At 32.1% G+C, this 15,314-nt stretch overlaps 1 protein-coding gene across 1 annotated transcript; it reads right to left on the reverse strand.

Annotated features, from left to right (window-relative positions):
• Positions 1 to 4,132: 4,132 nt before the first annotated feature.
• On the reverse strand, positions 4,133 to 4,528 carry LOC114420388 (vegetative cell wall protein gp1-like). The gene has a single exon (XM_028386298.1). The coding sequence runs from the start codon at positions 4,526 to 4,528 to the stop codon at positions 4,133 to 4,135; it is 396 nt and encodes a 131-aa protein (XP_028242099.1).
• Between the last annotated feature and the right edge of the window lie 10,786 nt (positions 4,529 to 15,314).

Below are 15,314 nucleotides of genomic sequence, written 5' to 3' on the forward strand. Positions count from 1 at the left end.
AGGTACACAATCCCTTAGCCTCGACTACGTAAGCACGAAGAAACTTGAAGTAGTGAGGACAGTCGCCATTCAACTGGAAAGGTACACTACCACTCAACCTTAAGTGCGTAAGCATGAAGAAGCTTGAAGTGATAAGGTTAGTCAATATTCAATTGAAGAGGTGCATAATCCCTTAGCCTCGAGTGCATAAGTGCGAAAAGGCTTGAAGTTGTGAGGACGATCGACATTCGATCGAAGAGGTACGCAATCTCTCAGCCTCAAGTGTGTATAAGCACGAAGAGAAGTAGTAAACACGAATATAATATAAAATTGGCTAAGTTAAGATAACAACTATTTGCTCGTACATATGTCGATCCAACATGAATAAAATATAAAATTGCCTAAGTTAAAACCATTAGTATTAATTCATATTGTGGCTGATGATTTGTCAAAAGGAATGTATAATTGATTAAGTTAGAATTCATCAATATAATTGTTTAAATTTCGACTTCTGATTGAGAAAAGAAAGTATTATTTGGCTAAGTTAAAATTCGCCAATATAATTTTTTAAATTATGACTTCTAATTGAGAAAGGAAAATAATATTTTTGACTAAGTTAAAATAGTCGTGTCGATTGATGTCGATTCCAACCATGTAATACAAGTATCATGGTGGTTTAATAGTTGTGTCGATCGTGTCAATTCTGACCATGTACCATAAGTATCATGGCGATTTAATAGTCTTATCGTTCGTGTCGCTTGTGCATGATATACCCATTGACTTACTCTATCTCATTTATCTTCTCTTCGTGGGTGTCTCTATACCTGATATTTGTTACAAAATTGAAACAAATAAAAATAGACATAAATATGTTTTTAGTCCATCAAATATGGGTAATTATTTTTTTTAGTCATCAAAAAAATAATTTTTTCATTAGTGTGTAAATTTTTTTAAACATTTGTTTTAGTCCCTCTTGGTTCAATGTGTTCATGGTTTCACAATTTGTAACGATTTTTAACCACCAAAATTTATTTTTAATTTATTTTTGAAAAACAATTTCTGGCCATTTTAAATCGCCAAAATATTTGACTTGTATAGTATTTAGTTGGTATTAAAGAAGAAAAATTAAAATATAGATGTAGAATTATTGTAATTTTTTACATTGTTTTAAACTATCACAAATCAATTTTAAATAATTAAATTCTTAAAAAATGTTTTTGACGGTAACAAATTGTCACACCTTTAACGCAAGGAATGAGAATGACTAAAAGTAGTTTTTTTTGAAAATTTGAGAAATTAATAAAAGTAAATTCTTTTTTGAAAGACTAAAAATATAAATTTCCAAATTTGAAGGACTAAAAAGTGTTTAAACCAATAAAAATAACACAATATATTTGATTGATCATTGTTTAACCATATTTTAGTTCCTGAAAAATATTATATATATTTTTTCTATAAATCCGTAAGTTACGGATTGTCTATCCTTAAGTAACATATAGATTGTCAATCCATAAGTAACATACAGATTGTCAATCCGTATGTTTCTTACGAATTATCAATCCGTAATTTAATTAATTTAAATTTTTTAAAAATTTGTTTTATTTTTTATTTAAATATAATTAGTATTATTATTTAAAATATTTTTAAATAGGTATAGTTTCATAATTCATTCATAACTTTTAGTTTTCATAGTTTGGGAGTGGTATTTATTTTAAAAAGATTTATAATTTTAATTTATTTTAGTCATTTTATTTTAAACTTTGTTTTTTAGTGCTTATAATTTTATGAATTACAATTAACTACAAAAATATTAGCAACACATCCATCAGTCATTTATCGCATTATAATTTGTAAAAAAAAAGTTAATATTTATAACTAATTTGTAGGTAATTACTTATGTACATTTTATTTTTGTATCAAGGACTAAAATGTAAGTCCCTAAAAGAGTTGATAATTATTTTGGTAGCTAATACTCCATGAGTATTTAAACATTTATAATATTTGTGTAAAAATTATTAAGTTGACTACTTTATGGAAGTAAAAAAAAAAATTATATTTTGTAATATATTAGTTTATGAAAGTCTAAATTTTAATATATATATACAAAAAAAAAACATTTTTTCGATGGCCAAAATCCATCGGAAACGTTAAAAATTCGTCGCTAGCTGTCAATTTTTGATGGATTTCCGACGGACAAAATTCCGTCGGAAAAAAGGTCGTAGGATATTTTAACTGATGGATTTTTTGTTATCCGTTGGAAATAATCCACGGAAAATTTCCGACGGAAAGTTTCTGTGGGAAATTTCTGATAGAAAATGTCTGTCGGATATTTTCCCAGGATTATTTTCGACAGATTTTCTGTCAAAAATTTTCGACGGATTTTTCCGGCAAATTTGTCCGTTAGAAATTTCCCAAGAATTATTTTCGACGGAAAATCCATCAAAAATTAAATTTATAAATAATTTATTATTTCAATTATTTTTTTATCATTTATGATTGAAAATTTAGCAATTATGTTATGAATTTTATTATTTATCGTAAAAATTTGAATTTAATACATACTTATAATTAAGAAATAGTAAAATTGATAAATCCAAAACATAGACAAATAAATCATTAATTTAAATTGAAAACAAATGTAAAGAATGAAAGACTTCAATGTCGATTGTCAATAGTAATTTTGTGTTGCTTAGTCAGTAATCAAAGTAGTCATTAGGAGAGTGTCTTTGTTGGTCATCATGTTCGTGTTGGTCATCTGCTTGCTAGTCTTCTGCTTGGTGTTGGTGTTGGTCCTACTGTTGGTTTTGGTGTTAGTGCTGGTGCTGGTCCTGATGCTGCTGGTGAGGTTGTTGTTGTTGATGGATAATGTTTCGCGCTTCAGGATGTAAGAACTAAAGGACAATTGACTAAAACACACACATCTCTTCCTTTGATTGACACAACTCTTCCCTCAGTTGGTTAATCTCTGCAGCATCTTCAACGCGACTGGAAGATCCTTGTGTATGCTGCATGAAGTTGTCATTTCCACATTTGTAAGTATGAGCAAGGTCTCCAGTACCATAAAGGTGTCCCTTATGCTTTGGTCCTATAGCTGCAACCCAACACCGACTCCTAAGTCTTTATTCTTCAGCAGGGTCTAAGGGAGTGAGTTGGGATTCACCAACACTTGATGCAACATCAGATCTAGCTTGAGATAGTCTAGCCTCAAATTCTTCCTGTAATTCATAAACAATTATTATTCCATAAATATAATAAACATTTTAAAGAATAAAAAAATATGCAAGATAATGGTCTAACATGTGTCCGTCTAGATCTATCATCGACAAATTGACCAGTATCCTTTCGTAAATGAGTTTGCTGAAAGACCTCATCTACATATATAGATCGACCAAACTCCTCTAACTATTAACAAACATTAAAAAATAAACATTAAGTGGTAAATTAAACAACTATAAACAACTATGTATTATAATTTTAATGTACATACCAACTGAATGACATGATCTTGCAAGCTGATAGAACCACCTGTGTGCATACACCCACCCTTTTCAGATGCCCAATTTTTTTTGGCCTGGGCACACCTGGAACGATACTCAAATGCATTCCAATGTGATAACAGATCGCTCCAAACACAATCTCCGATCCAATATGGCCTTTTATTTTCATTTCGAGCATCCCTAAACATCTCAGAAAGTCTATGAGAAGTTTTCGAGTTAAAAACTTTTTTATTTTATTTCATTCTCTTCCTCGGGCCTCCAGACCAATTTTCTCTAAAGTATAACAAAGTAATGAAATTGTACACAATTAGAAAAATACAAATTTTACAATTTTAGTTAAAATAAAAAAATAGCATTATTATCCATTTCAACCTTTGAACTAATTCATTAATAGAATAATAATTTACCTTAAAACGTTGGAAAAAAAGTTCCTAATGATCTTTTGGAATCGCTCCCCATGTAGGCCAAGGCTGACCAAATTGTTGCCTAATGGACAAAGTGATAGCCTTTGCCGCAACCTTAGATGGATGAAACCTAAATATAAAAAATAATTAATCAAAATAGTAAAATAATATGTGATGTATCATATATAATGATAATTATATAAATTTTGTAATACTTATGCTCCATTAATTAGCGTAACCATAGGAAAATCATTAAAGTGGATCTTCCATTGACAAATTTATAGCATCTTCATCTGTAGGCATGTTGCCCACAGGCGGGGATGGAGAAGGTGTGGATGTAAGTAATGGGGACGGTCCATGTGCATCAACGGAGGATGGAAATGGTGTGGATGCAGGTATCGGAGATGGTCCACGTGCATTAACATGAGATGAAGATGGTCTAGCTTTAGTCGAAGGTGGAGATGGTGTAGGGGCAACATCGAGAGGCCTAACTGGGATAGACATAGAAGACGGGGATGGGATAGATGAAGTCAGACTATCTCGAGGTGGTAATAGTCTAACCATGTATCGTCTTTTCTTCGCAGTTGTCCCTTTCCCACTGGAGTCATGTGACGGGGGTCGAGGAGGATCAACACCACCTGATGACATATCTATATATAGAAAAATAATATTATAACATAAATACTCTGATAAAATATTGGGATGGATGGAAATTAGATAACTAATGAACTTCCATATGAAAACAAAAATAAAATACACTAACAAAGTTTTGAAGTATTAGAAGAAAACAAACATGTCACTAAAAACAAACATTATAAATTGACTAAGAAAGATCAACGTCTAATCCTCTTTAGAATTGTAAACTTCAAAGTCATCTTCTAATTCCCCTTCATTGTCTTGTTCAATATTGTTTGATTCTCCATTCAAATTAGTTGATTCTTCTTCATTTGTCAACAAATTAACAGAGTTTACTTCTTCAACACCACCTTTTAAATCTTGCAATCCAGAAATACTTTCAACTTCAATGACTTCATTGACATGTGACGTTTCCTCAACTTGGTGAGGCACATCATCTTGTACATGATTGGATTCTATGTAACCCCTTGGCTTCGTTTTAATTGCTACACACCAACCACGTTTGTCCTTTCTTGTTGTTGGATATGGCACATAATACACTTGTCTTACATTATGTGCACTGATGAATGGGTCAAACAAATTATAGCTTTTATCCATTCAAATTTCCACTGTGCCACATTTAGGATCTACCCTTGTTCCTCTACTCATTGGATCAAACCAGTGACAATAAAATAATACTACTCGCTTAGGATAGGTAGTAGTATTATACTCTAGCTCATATATGTGTTGAATGACCCCATAAATATCATATGCGGCTCCTTTTGTAAGGCCTTTTATGTGAACCCTACTATTTATCATTTTCTTCCCTTCACTACATGCTTGAGTATGGAATTTGTACCCATTGACAAAGTATGTATGTCATTCTTTAACGTAACTCATGGGACCATACGATAAATCCTTTAAGTGTTGGTTTCTCACATTTGTAGGCTTATTTATAATCTAAAAAATATAAAGAGTATGAACAGTTATATTTTTGTTACCATAAAGTAGCAAAATAAAATATACAATAACATACTTATTTTTTGATGGAACCAAGTAGGAAAATCCGCATGTAGATTATGAGTAGAGGCATTTGACTGGGATTGCAGGAATGAAATGTCCAAATATAATGTTGCATGAGTGAATTAGGGGGGGGGGGGGATAATGTGAACATACAACCTTAATTATTGAATCCCAAATGGCATACATTGTAAAACTTACTCGAGGTATGGTTTAACTTCAGCGCAGTTAATTAACACATGAACATGGGTCGAGTCTTTCTCATCGTCAGTTAACCATTGAAATAACTCTTTCCCAGAAGGATGACCTTGCTGGTCAAACACTGATAACATTGGTGGATGCCTTTCAGCTTCAATTGCAATTTGATTCCTAACATTACGCGACAACAACATAAAGTTGTTGAAATAATGAGAACAAAAATAAGTTGTCTCACGATGTATGTAAGACGTGCAAATGGATCCTTCCACACGAGCCTTATTTTTCATTGCTCGTTTAGAATCACCCATGAATCTACAAATTTTAAATAAAACCAAGTCATCATTGGTGAACATTAAAAAAAATAATTTTTAAGAAAATACAATTATCAGTTTAGTACCTTTCAAATGGATACATCCATTTGTATTGCATTGGTCCACCAAGTCTTGCTTCATATGCCAAATGAATAGGCAGATGCTCCATTGAATAAAAAAACCCAGGGGGAAATATTGTCTCCAACTTGCACAAAATTAATGGAATATTTTGTTCTATTCTACTCAAGTCATCCTTCATCAAAGTTGTAGAACACAAGTCTTTAAAGAAATAACTTATTTCAATAAGTGGATTTAAGACATGTGGCAGCAATGAGCTAAAAGCAATAGGAAGTAAACACTCCATGAACACATGAGAATCATGACTTTTCATCCCATGCATGGTTCCCTTATCAACATTGGCACATCTGGCCAAGTTAGAAGAATAACCATCTGGCATTCGTAGTTCTTTTATCCATTGACAGACTAACTTTGTTTGGTCTGCAGTTAGAGTGTAATTTGCTTTTGGCTTTAATAACTTCCCATTAGCCACTAACTTCAACTCCAAGTCTTTACACCTACAATAAAAAGCTAAGTCCATCCTAGCCTTCTCATTGTCTTTTGTCTTACCTCTAACATTCATCACAGTGTTGAATATGTTGTCAAAGAAATTTTTCTCTATGTGCATAACATCAAGATTGTGTTGCAACAAATTATCTTTCCAATAAGGAAGATCCCAAAAGATACTTCTTTTTGTCCAATGGTGTCACTTCCCATATACATGTATATTTGGTGGTGGTAGACTAGTTTTTGACTTTTGGAAAATCCCTAACCCTACGCCATACTTGTATAAGTGTCAACATACTCGGTGGCTCATCCCTTTCTACTTCTCATTTTTTGAAAGCATTTTTGTTCCTCCTAAATGCATGATCAGTAGGTAAGAACCTACGATGACAATCAAACCAAGAAGTTTTCCCCCCATTTGCCAACTAAAAGGCCTTTGTGTCCTCCATGCAATACGGACATGCTAGTCTACCAAGTGTCCCTCAACCAGACAACATCCCATAAGCAGGAAAATCATTAATAGTCCACATCAAAGCTTCCCTCATCATGAAATTTTGCTTTCTTGAAACATCGTAAGTCATAACACCACTCCATAATTTTTTCAGATCGTCAATCAAAGGTTGTAAATAAACATCAATACCAACCATTGGATTAAATGGACCTGGTATAACACAACTCAAAAACATATAGGGTTTAGTCATACACATTTATGGAGGATAATTGTACGGGGTAACAATGATTGGAAAACAAGAATAAGGTGAAAAGGAAGCTTGAATATATGGGTTAAATCCATCTGTGCATAAACCGAGTCGCACATTCCATGGATCAATAGCAAAATCTGCATGTACCCGATCAAAGTACTTCCACGCTTCACCATCAGATGGATATCATAACATGCCCGAAAATCTTCTATTCTCATAGATCCATGACATTTGGCTTCTAGTTTGTATTGATGCAAACAGTCTCTGTAACCTTGGTATTATATAGGAAAATAAAACATCGCCTTTATTGGAACTGGTTTTTTGTTTGTTGTTTCAACAATCTTGTCACGATATCTGAGCTTGTTACAAAATTTGCATTCGGTTAATGCTACATCATTGTCATAATACAACATGCAGCCATCCTCACAACAGTCAATCCTCTTAGCCTTCAATCCCAACCTCGATACTAACCTCTTCACAACATAAATTTTTTTTGGTAAACCATCTTTTACAGGTGTTTCATCCAAAAACATTTTTGAAAAAAACTCCAAGCACTGGTTGGGAACATTTCGATTGGACCCATGCGTCATGAATAAATAAAAAATAGAAATAAATTCTATGCAAAATACAAAAGCATATATTTCCTTTATATTATATTAACTACATAAAAATAATGACTTTGAATTATAATCACGACCCGTACATTAAATGGAGTTAAACATTGTGTGAGATGTAGGGCTTTTTAGATTAATAGGAGAACAAAAGTTAAGAAATATTCTGTAAATAAAAAAATGGGAAGTACATATGTAATTCGAGTAAACTTGAAGGGAGCTTGCTATAATTTGTTAGATGATTTTCTAGGAGGATGTGCTATATAATTTTTAGAATACCTGATCAGACTAAAACGATAGCAGTTTTGTGCGTTTTTATCCCAACCATTGATTTGCTTTTAAAAAGAAATGAGTCAGATTTGATAACATGATTTGGTCATGTTATTTTATCACGGGAGAGAATTCGCTCCCAATTATAGACTTTGCGTCTACGCTAACATCGAGGCCCAAGGGTATTGGGCTGAATGGAAATGGGCATGCCCAACCAAGTTCGCTTTTGAACTGAAAACCCCCTACAAAATAGAGTTAGGGGCTTTGCTTGTATATTAATTAACATAATGTGTATATGTTTAAAGTTTTAATAGTAACTGATATTTTATTAACATGTACTCCAACATTTGCAATCAAATTAAGCATTACATTAGTATAGTCATAATTTTTTTTTCTTTTTAGAAACCGTGTTGAAAAATTATTACAAATAATTAGTTATTTTGCAGAAAAAATGTTAAACGAAGCATGCATATGTTTACTTATGTATAGAGAATTCACCGTGCCATATGGCTACAGGAACTATTGAAGTGAATAGGGTAATTGTTCATTTCATATACAGTCCTAGATGATACCGTGAAAAAAAAAGTGGAGTAGATCATATAATTACCAAGAGAATACACAAGTTTTGCATAGTTTAAGTTGATACCAATTTTGCTTTTGAAGAGAGAAGTTAACCAATTGGATTGAATAGTTTGATTCTACGTACATAGCCCAAACTATCACACAATGACTATTAAAAAAAGAGAAATTAATTACCTTTTTCACAACGAGCTAATATATAATTTTTTATATAATCATGAGAGACAAATAAGAAACAAATAAATAAAAATATGAATTTTTGAAAATTGTTATAAAAAAATTATCATATAATATTAGTGTAAAAAAAATTAAAGTTGGTGATAAAGGAAACTATACATATTAAACAAAGGATACATAATTTGACTCTGAACTTTTAACAGTAATGAACTTATAAATTTTATATATCTTTTTTTTTTCTCAATCATTAGTTATTTGTGATGTAGGACTATTGCTTAAAATTAAGAGGTTGTCTACTAAAGTTGGTATTTATCAAAAATAGTTATGTTTTTAGAAAGCTAACTCCCCACACTATCTGCAATAAAAACAAAACAATAACCAATACAGTAGCAGTAACAAAGACCTCCATGTGTGACCATGGAAAAACTTCTAAGATAAATGGTGAAAACATGAGAATACTTATTAGAAGAATATATTCAAAATACTCTTTTAAGATAATTATTTTTACAAGTAGACCCTGATTAGAGAAAGTATTTTTATTTTCAATAAGTAAAGCAACACATTCTTTTTTAATCTCAAGATTGAGTTGTCTCTATTATCAAATGTTTGTCATAAAGAGGCCAATCAGCATTAGCCCAAAATTATGACGGGTACTAGGAACAATATATGTAGAAAAAATAATGCAAACTTTCTTCTATAAAAGGATTCTAATAATGTATAGACAAATTCATGATTCTTTAGCAAAAAGGATGGCCATAGAGGAACATCCAAGACCTACATATGTACACAACATGTGAAGAAGAAGGAGCCAGTACATACTAAAGGAACAAACTGGTGTGTGGTGTAAGAATTAATGTCTCATGTGAGAGGCATGTGACTTATATAGGGACTAATAAGTAAATAATTAACAATTAAGGGCTAAATTGTAATTGGGCTTAATAGGAGAAGTTTCTAGAGCTAACTGCTACTTGATGGAAGTGAAATCTTATTTCTCTCATTTTTCAAGGAAATCAAAGTACACTGGAGAGAGGTTCCTATGGAGAAAGGTACACATCATTATCTATTGTTGTTTATTGATTGTTTGTGAGAATCATAGGTTTCAAGATCCTGTTGTTTCCTATCATTGATAGTCTAGGAAACCCCTTAAGAATTTTTACATGTGGTATCAGAGCATGTGTTATGAAATTTATGATTCTCCAAGAATGATTTAATTTCTCTCAATTATACATGAACCCTAATTATGAAATTTAGGGATAATTTAATTTCTCTCAATTATGTATGAACCCTAATTACGAAATTTAGGGATAATTCAATTTCTCTCAATTATGCATAAATCCTAATTATGAAATTTAGGAATTTTATTTTCCGCTGCATGTATTGTTTTATTGGCAATATTTTTATTATTGTTGAATACCAATTTTTGGAGAAAGATTATTTGAAAACTTATGATTATGGGAGAGAAAGCTGCACGACATGTATATATTAAATTTGGAGAAAGTTTTTACTTCTAACGGTGAAAGAAAGGAAGCGTGCCTAAACGTAAAGATTCAATTTCAATTTTGAAAAGCTGCGCAGGTGCGTTTGTTGTAGGAAGAATATGAAATTTTGGAAATTGCTATTTGCAACCTTATGTTTTCTATTTCCAATCCCACTTGATCTTTTTTTTTTCGCAAAATTATTGTTGAACGTGATTAAAGGATTGAAAATTTATGTTTTGTAATTAAATTAATGTGAATGTTTTGCAATTATTGGTAGCAGTAAATATATGTATATGCTACATATTTGCTTGAACGTGTTTGAATCCAAAAACACAAATAAATGCAAATATTATTTTATGGTCTGGAATGAAATTAATAGAATGGCTATGAATTGTTAATAGCAATAAGTATGTGCAGGTCATACATATTTGGTTGGAATTAAATGTATGCTGAATTTGTTAGTCACCAAAGTGGCCAAATTTGTAAGGTTATTTAATTCCAAATTAATTATTATTTCAATTATACTTGGTTGGAATGAAATGTATGTTGAATTTGTTAGTCACCAAAGTGGCCAAATTTGTAAGGTTATTTAATTCCAAAATTAATGATTATTTTGATTACTCATAGAATAATGGATGCTAAATTATATGGTTATTGGTTTATGGGTAATTGAAATTCATTTTTATAAGGCATTTATGGATCGCCCAAAGGTTGATTAGTTGTTCTTATAATTAATGAATATAATTGTAGGCGATTTGTGTGTATCATTAGTTTTATTTATATGCCCAAAGGAAATAGATACTACTAATTGGTGCATATTTAATTGCCAAATAATGTTAAAATTTTATTAGCATCATTATGTTTGTATGTTGTATGTTGGTTTATCACCCAAAGGAGAACATCAATATACATTGTCTGTTATCTGAATGAATCATATGTATGACATGTATTTTATGTCTCAAAACACTTATGTGAATTTTATTATGTAATACATGTTTTGAATTCATTGGATTCTTATGCATCATCTGTACCAATTTTAATGGGCTTAACTTCTCTGACAGAAATGAGCAAGTCCAATTTCACCTTAGTGTTTTGGATCATGATCTTGCTATGTTGGAAGAGAAGTTTGTTACTATTATTGATGTTAGTAGCAATGAAGAGAAAGTTCATTATAAAACTTGGGAAAGATCTAACAGACTCAGCCTAATGTTGATGAGAATGACTATTGCAGACAGTATTAAGACAACTCTCCCTAAAATCGAAAGTGCTAAAAAGTTTATGGGATTAGTGGGAGAGTATTCTCAAACAGCTAATAAGTCTATTGTTGGGACATTAATGAGTACATTGACCACCATGAAGTTTGATGGTTCACGTACTATGTATGAACATGTCATTGAGATGACAAACATTGCAGCAAGACTTAAGACCTTGGGAATATAATGGTTGTGAATGAGAACTTTCTTGTTCAGTTTATTCTAAACTCATTATCGTCTGAGTTTGGCCTGTTCTAAATGAACTATAATACCATGAAAGATAAATGGAATGTGCATGAATTGCACAGTATGTTAGTTCAGAAAGAAACGAGGCTTAAGAATCAAGGAAGTCACTTAGTCCATTATGTTAGCCACCAAGGGAATCAAGGAGCTTGAAAAGAAATTTATGAAGAAGCATGATAAAGGCAAAGGGTCATTAAAGAACAATGAAAACTCTTTGCAAATCCAGAAGAAAGGTATCAAAGGGCAATAATTGTGAATTTGGTGAAATTAAGACATTTTCAAAAGGATTGCCTAAAGTGTAAGTCTTGGTTCGAAAAGAAAAGTGAGCTTAATGCTCATGTATGTTTCAAATTAAACATAACTGTAGTTTCCCATGATACATGATGGATTAATTCTGGATATATGACTCATGTTTCTAACATTATGCAGAGATTCCTTACAATTCAAACCATAAGCCCAAATGAGAAGTTCGTTTTTCATGGGGAATGGAGTGAAAGCTCTAGTGGAAACAGTTGAGACTTATTGTTTAAAACTCGACACTGGACATTGTTTAGATTTATTGGAAACTCCTTATGTACCTAGTTTATCTAGGAATTTAGTTTCATTACCTAAACTTGATGTTACTACATACTCTTTTAATTTTGGTAATGGATGTTTCAATTTATTTAAGTATAATCATCTCATTGGTACTGGTATTCTTGTGATGATTTATATAAATTGGAAATAGACAGTTTGTATGTTGAAACTGTTTCAACTCTGTATCATAATGTTGGCACTAAACGTAGTTTAGTGAATGAACGATTTGCTTTCTTATGGCATAAACGTTTAGGTCACATTTCTAGAGAAAGGATTGAAAGATTAATAAAGAATGAAATTCTTCCTTATCTAGATTTTATGGATCTAAATATTTGTGTGGGTTTTATTAAGGAAAAAACAAGCAAAACATACAAAGAAAAGAGCTACAAGAAGCACTCAGCTTCTTGATATTGTGCATACTGATATTTGTGGACCTTTTGATGTTAGTTCTTTTAGAAAGGAATGATACTTTATCACCATTATTAATGATTATTCATGTTACGGTTATGTCTACTTACTGCCCGAGATTTCTTAGGCAATGGATGCCTTAGAAATTTACTACAATGAAGTAAAATGGCAATTAGACATAAGTGTGAAAATTATTAGATATGATAGAGGTGATAAGCATTACGGAAGATATGATGAAACTGGGCAACATCCAGGTCCATTTGCTAAGCTTGTTCAGAAACGTGCATTTGTGTGCAATACACAATTCCCGGTACACCACAACAAAATGGTGTATCAGAAAGGCGTAATAGAACTTTAATGGATATGGTTAGGAGTATGTTAATCAATTAGACTTTACCCGTATCTTTGTGGATGTATGCCTTGAAAACTGCCATGTATTTGTTGAACATGGTTCCTAGTAAGGCAGTTCCAAAGACACCTTTTGAACTGTGGACAAATAGGATACCTAGTATAAGGCACCTGCATGTTTGGGGTTGCCAGGCAGAAATAAGAATTTACAATCCGCAAGAAAGAAAATTGGATGCAAGAACAATCAGTGGATATTTCATTGGTTATCCAGAAAAGTCAAAGGGGCATATGTTTTATTGTCCTAATCATAGTATGAGAATTGTCGAAACTGGAAATATAAGGTTCATTGAAAACGGTAAAATTAGTGGGAGTACAGTGCCACGAGAAGTGGAAATTAAAGAAGTTAGAGTGCAAGTCCCTTTAACTTTTGCCTCTAGCAGTAAGGTTATTACTACTTCAGTTATTGCTACAAACAGTAATGAAGAAGTACAACACAATGATGAGCCCATGATACATAATGAACCCATTATGGAAGAACCACAAGAAGTAGCATTAAGAAGGTCTCAAAGAGAAAGGAGACCAGCTATTTCAAATGATTATGGGGTATACCAACATGAAATGGAAACAAACTTAAGCATTAATGATAATGACCCAGTTTTGTTTTCACAAGCTATAAGTTGTGATAATTCTGAGAAGTGGTTAAATGTCATGAAAGAAGAGATAAATTCCATGGAACATAATGGAGTTTGGGACCTTGTAGAATTACCAAAGAGTTGTAAGAGAGTTGGTTGTAAGTGGGTCTTCAAGACTAAATGTGACTCTCATGGCAACCTTGAACGTTACAATGCTAGACTTGTTGCTAAGGAATTTACTCAGAAAGATTACATTGATTATAAAGAGACATTTTAGTGGTCTCACGAAAGGATTCTTTCAGGATTATCATGGCATTAGTAGCCCATTATGACTTGGAGCTACATCAAATAGATGTGAAAACCGCCTTTCTGAATGGAGATTTAGAGGATAATGTTTGTATGGACCAACCAATGGGGTTCTCAGTTGAAGGAAAAGAACACATAGTGTGCAAACTAAAGAAATCAATATGTACAGTCTTAAAGTAAGCTTCCCGCCAATGGTATTTGAGGTTTAATGATATCATTGTTTCCTTTAGATTTAAGGAAAATACTGTTTATCAGTGTATGTATCTGAAGGTCAGTGGGAGTAAGGTTATTTTCTAATTTTGTATATTGATGATATCTTGCTTGCAGCTAATGATCTTGGTCTTCTTCATGAGACTAAGAAATTTCTCTCTAGAAATTTTGAAGTGAAAGATATGGGTGATGTAAGCTATGTGATAGGGATAGAAATATTCCATAATAGATCACAAGGATTGTTAGGCTTATCTCAGAAAGTATATATATCGATAAAGTGCTAGAGAGATTCAAGATGGAAAGGTGTTTAACATCGCCTATTCTAATTTAGAAATGAGACAGAGTTAGTCTCGCACAATGTCCTATAAATGATATAGAACGAAAACAAATGAAAGTAATTTTGTATGCATCAGTTGTTGTTGCATCTGAGAGCTGAATTTGTAGTATGTTTTAAGGCTACAATTCAGGCTAATTGGCTGCGGAAATTTATTACAGGGCTTGGAATTGTCGACAGTATTGCTAGGCCGCTGAAAATGTATTGTGATAACTCCGCAGCAATATTTTTTTGTAAGAACGACAAGTACTCTAAGGGTGCTAAGCATATGAAATTGAGGTACTTTGTCGTGAAGGAAGAAGTTCAAAAACAAAGAGTGTCAATAGAACATATTAGCACAAACCTTATGATAGTTGGCCCTTTGAATAAGGGATTATTACCCAAGACATTATAGAACATGTTGAAAGTATGAGCATTATTGTTATTGATGATCATTAAGTGTAATTTACCTTATGTAATTTTGCTGACACTTTTAGCTCAATTATGATATGTTTCTGATTACCTGTTCTCTATGTTTGCATGCATGTTTGTGTTAGAGTAATGTTAACAGGTTTTGTCTTGAATGAAGACATTATGTTGGACCAATTATGTACTCCTAACTGA

The sequence above is a fragment of the Glycine soja genome, chromosome 7, assembly GCF_004193775.1.
Source record: "Glycine soja cultivar W05 chromosome 7, ASM419377v2, whole genome shotgun sequence".
In the NCBI taxonomy this organism is placed as follows: domain Eukaryota; kingdom Viridiplantae; phylum Streptophyta; class Magnoliopsida; order Fabales; family Fabaceae; genus Glycine; species Glycine soja.

Bases quoted from the DNA above. Each gene is read 5' to 3' on its own strand.
- LOC114420388 (XM_028386298.1), bottom strand. From the start codon at position 4,528: ATGTCATCAGGTGGTGTTGATCCTCCTCGACCCCCGTCACATGACTCC.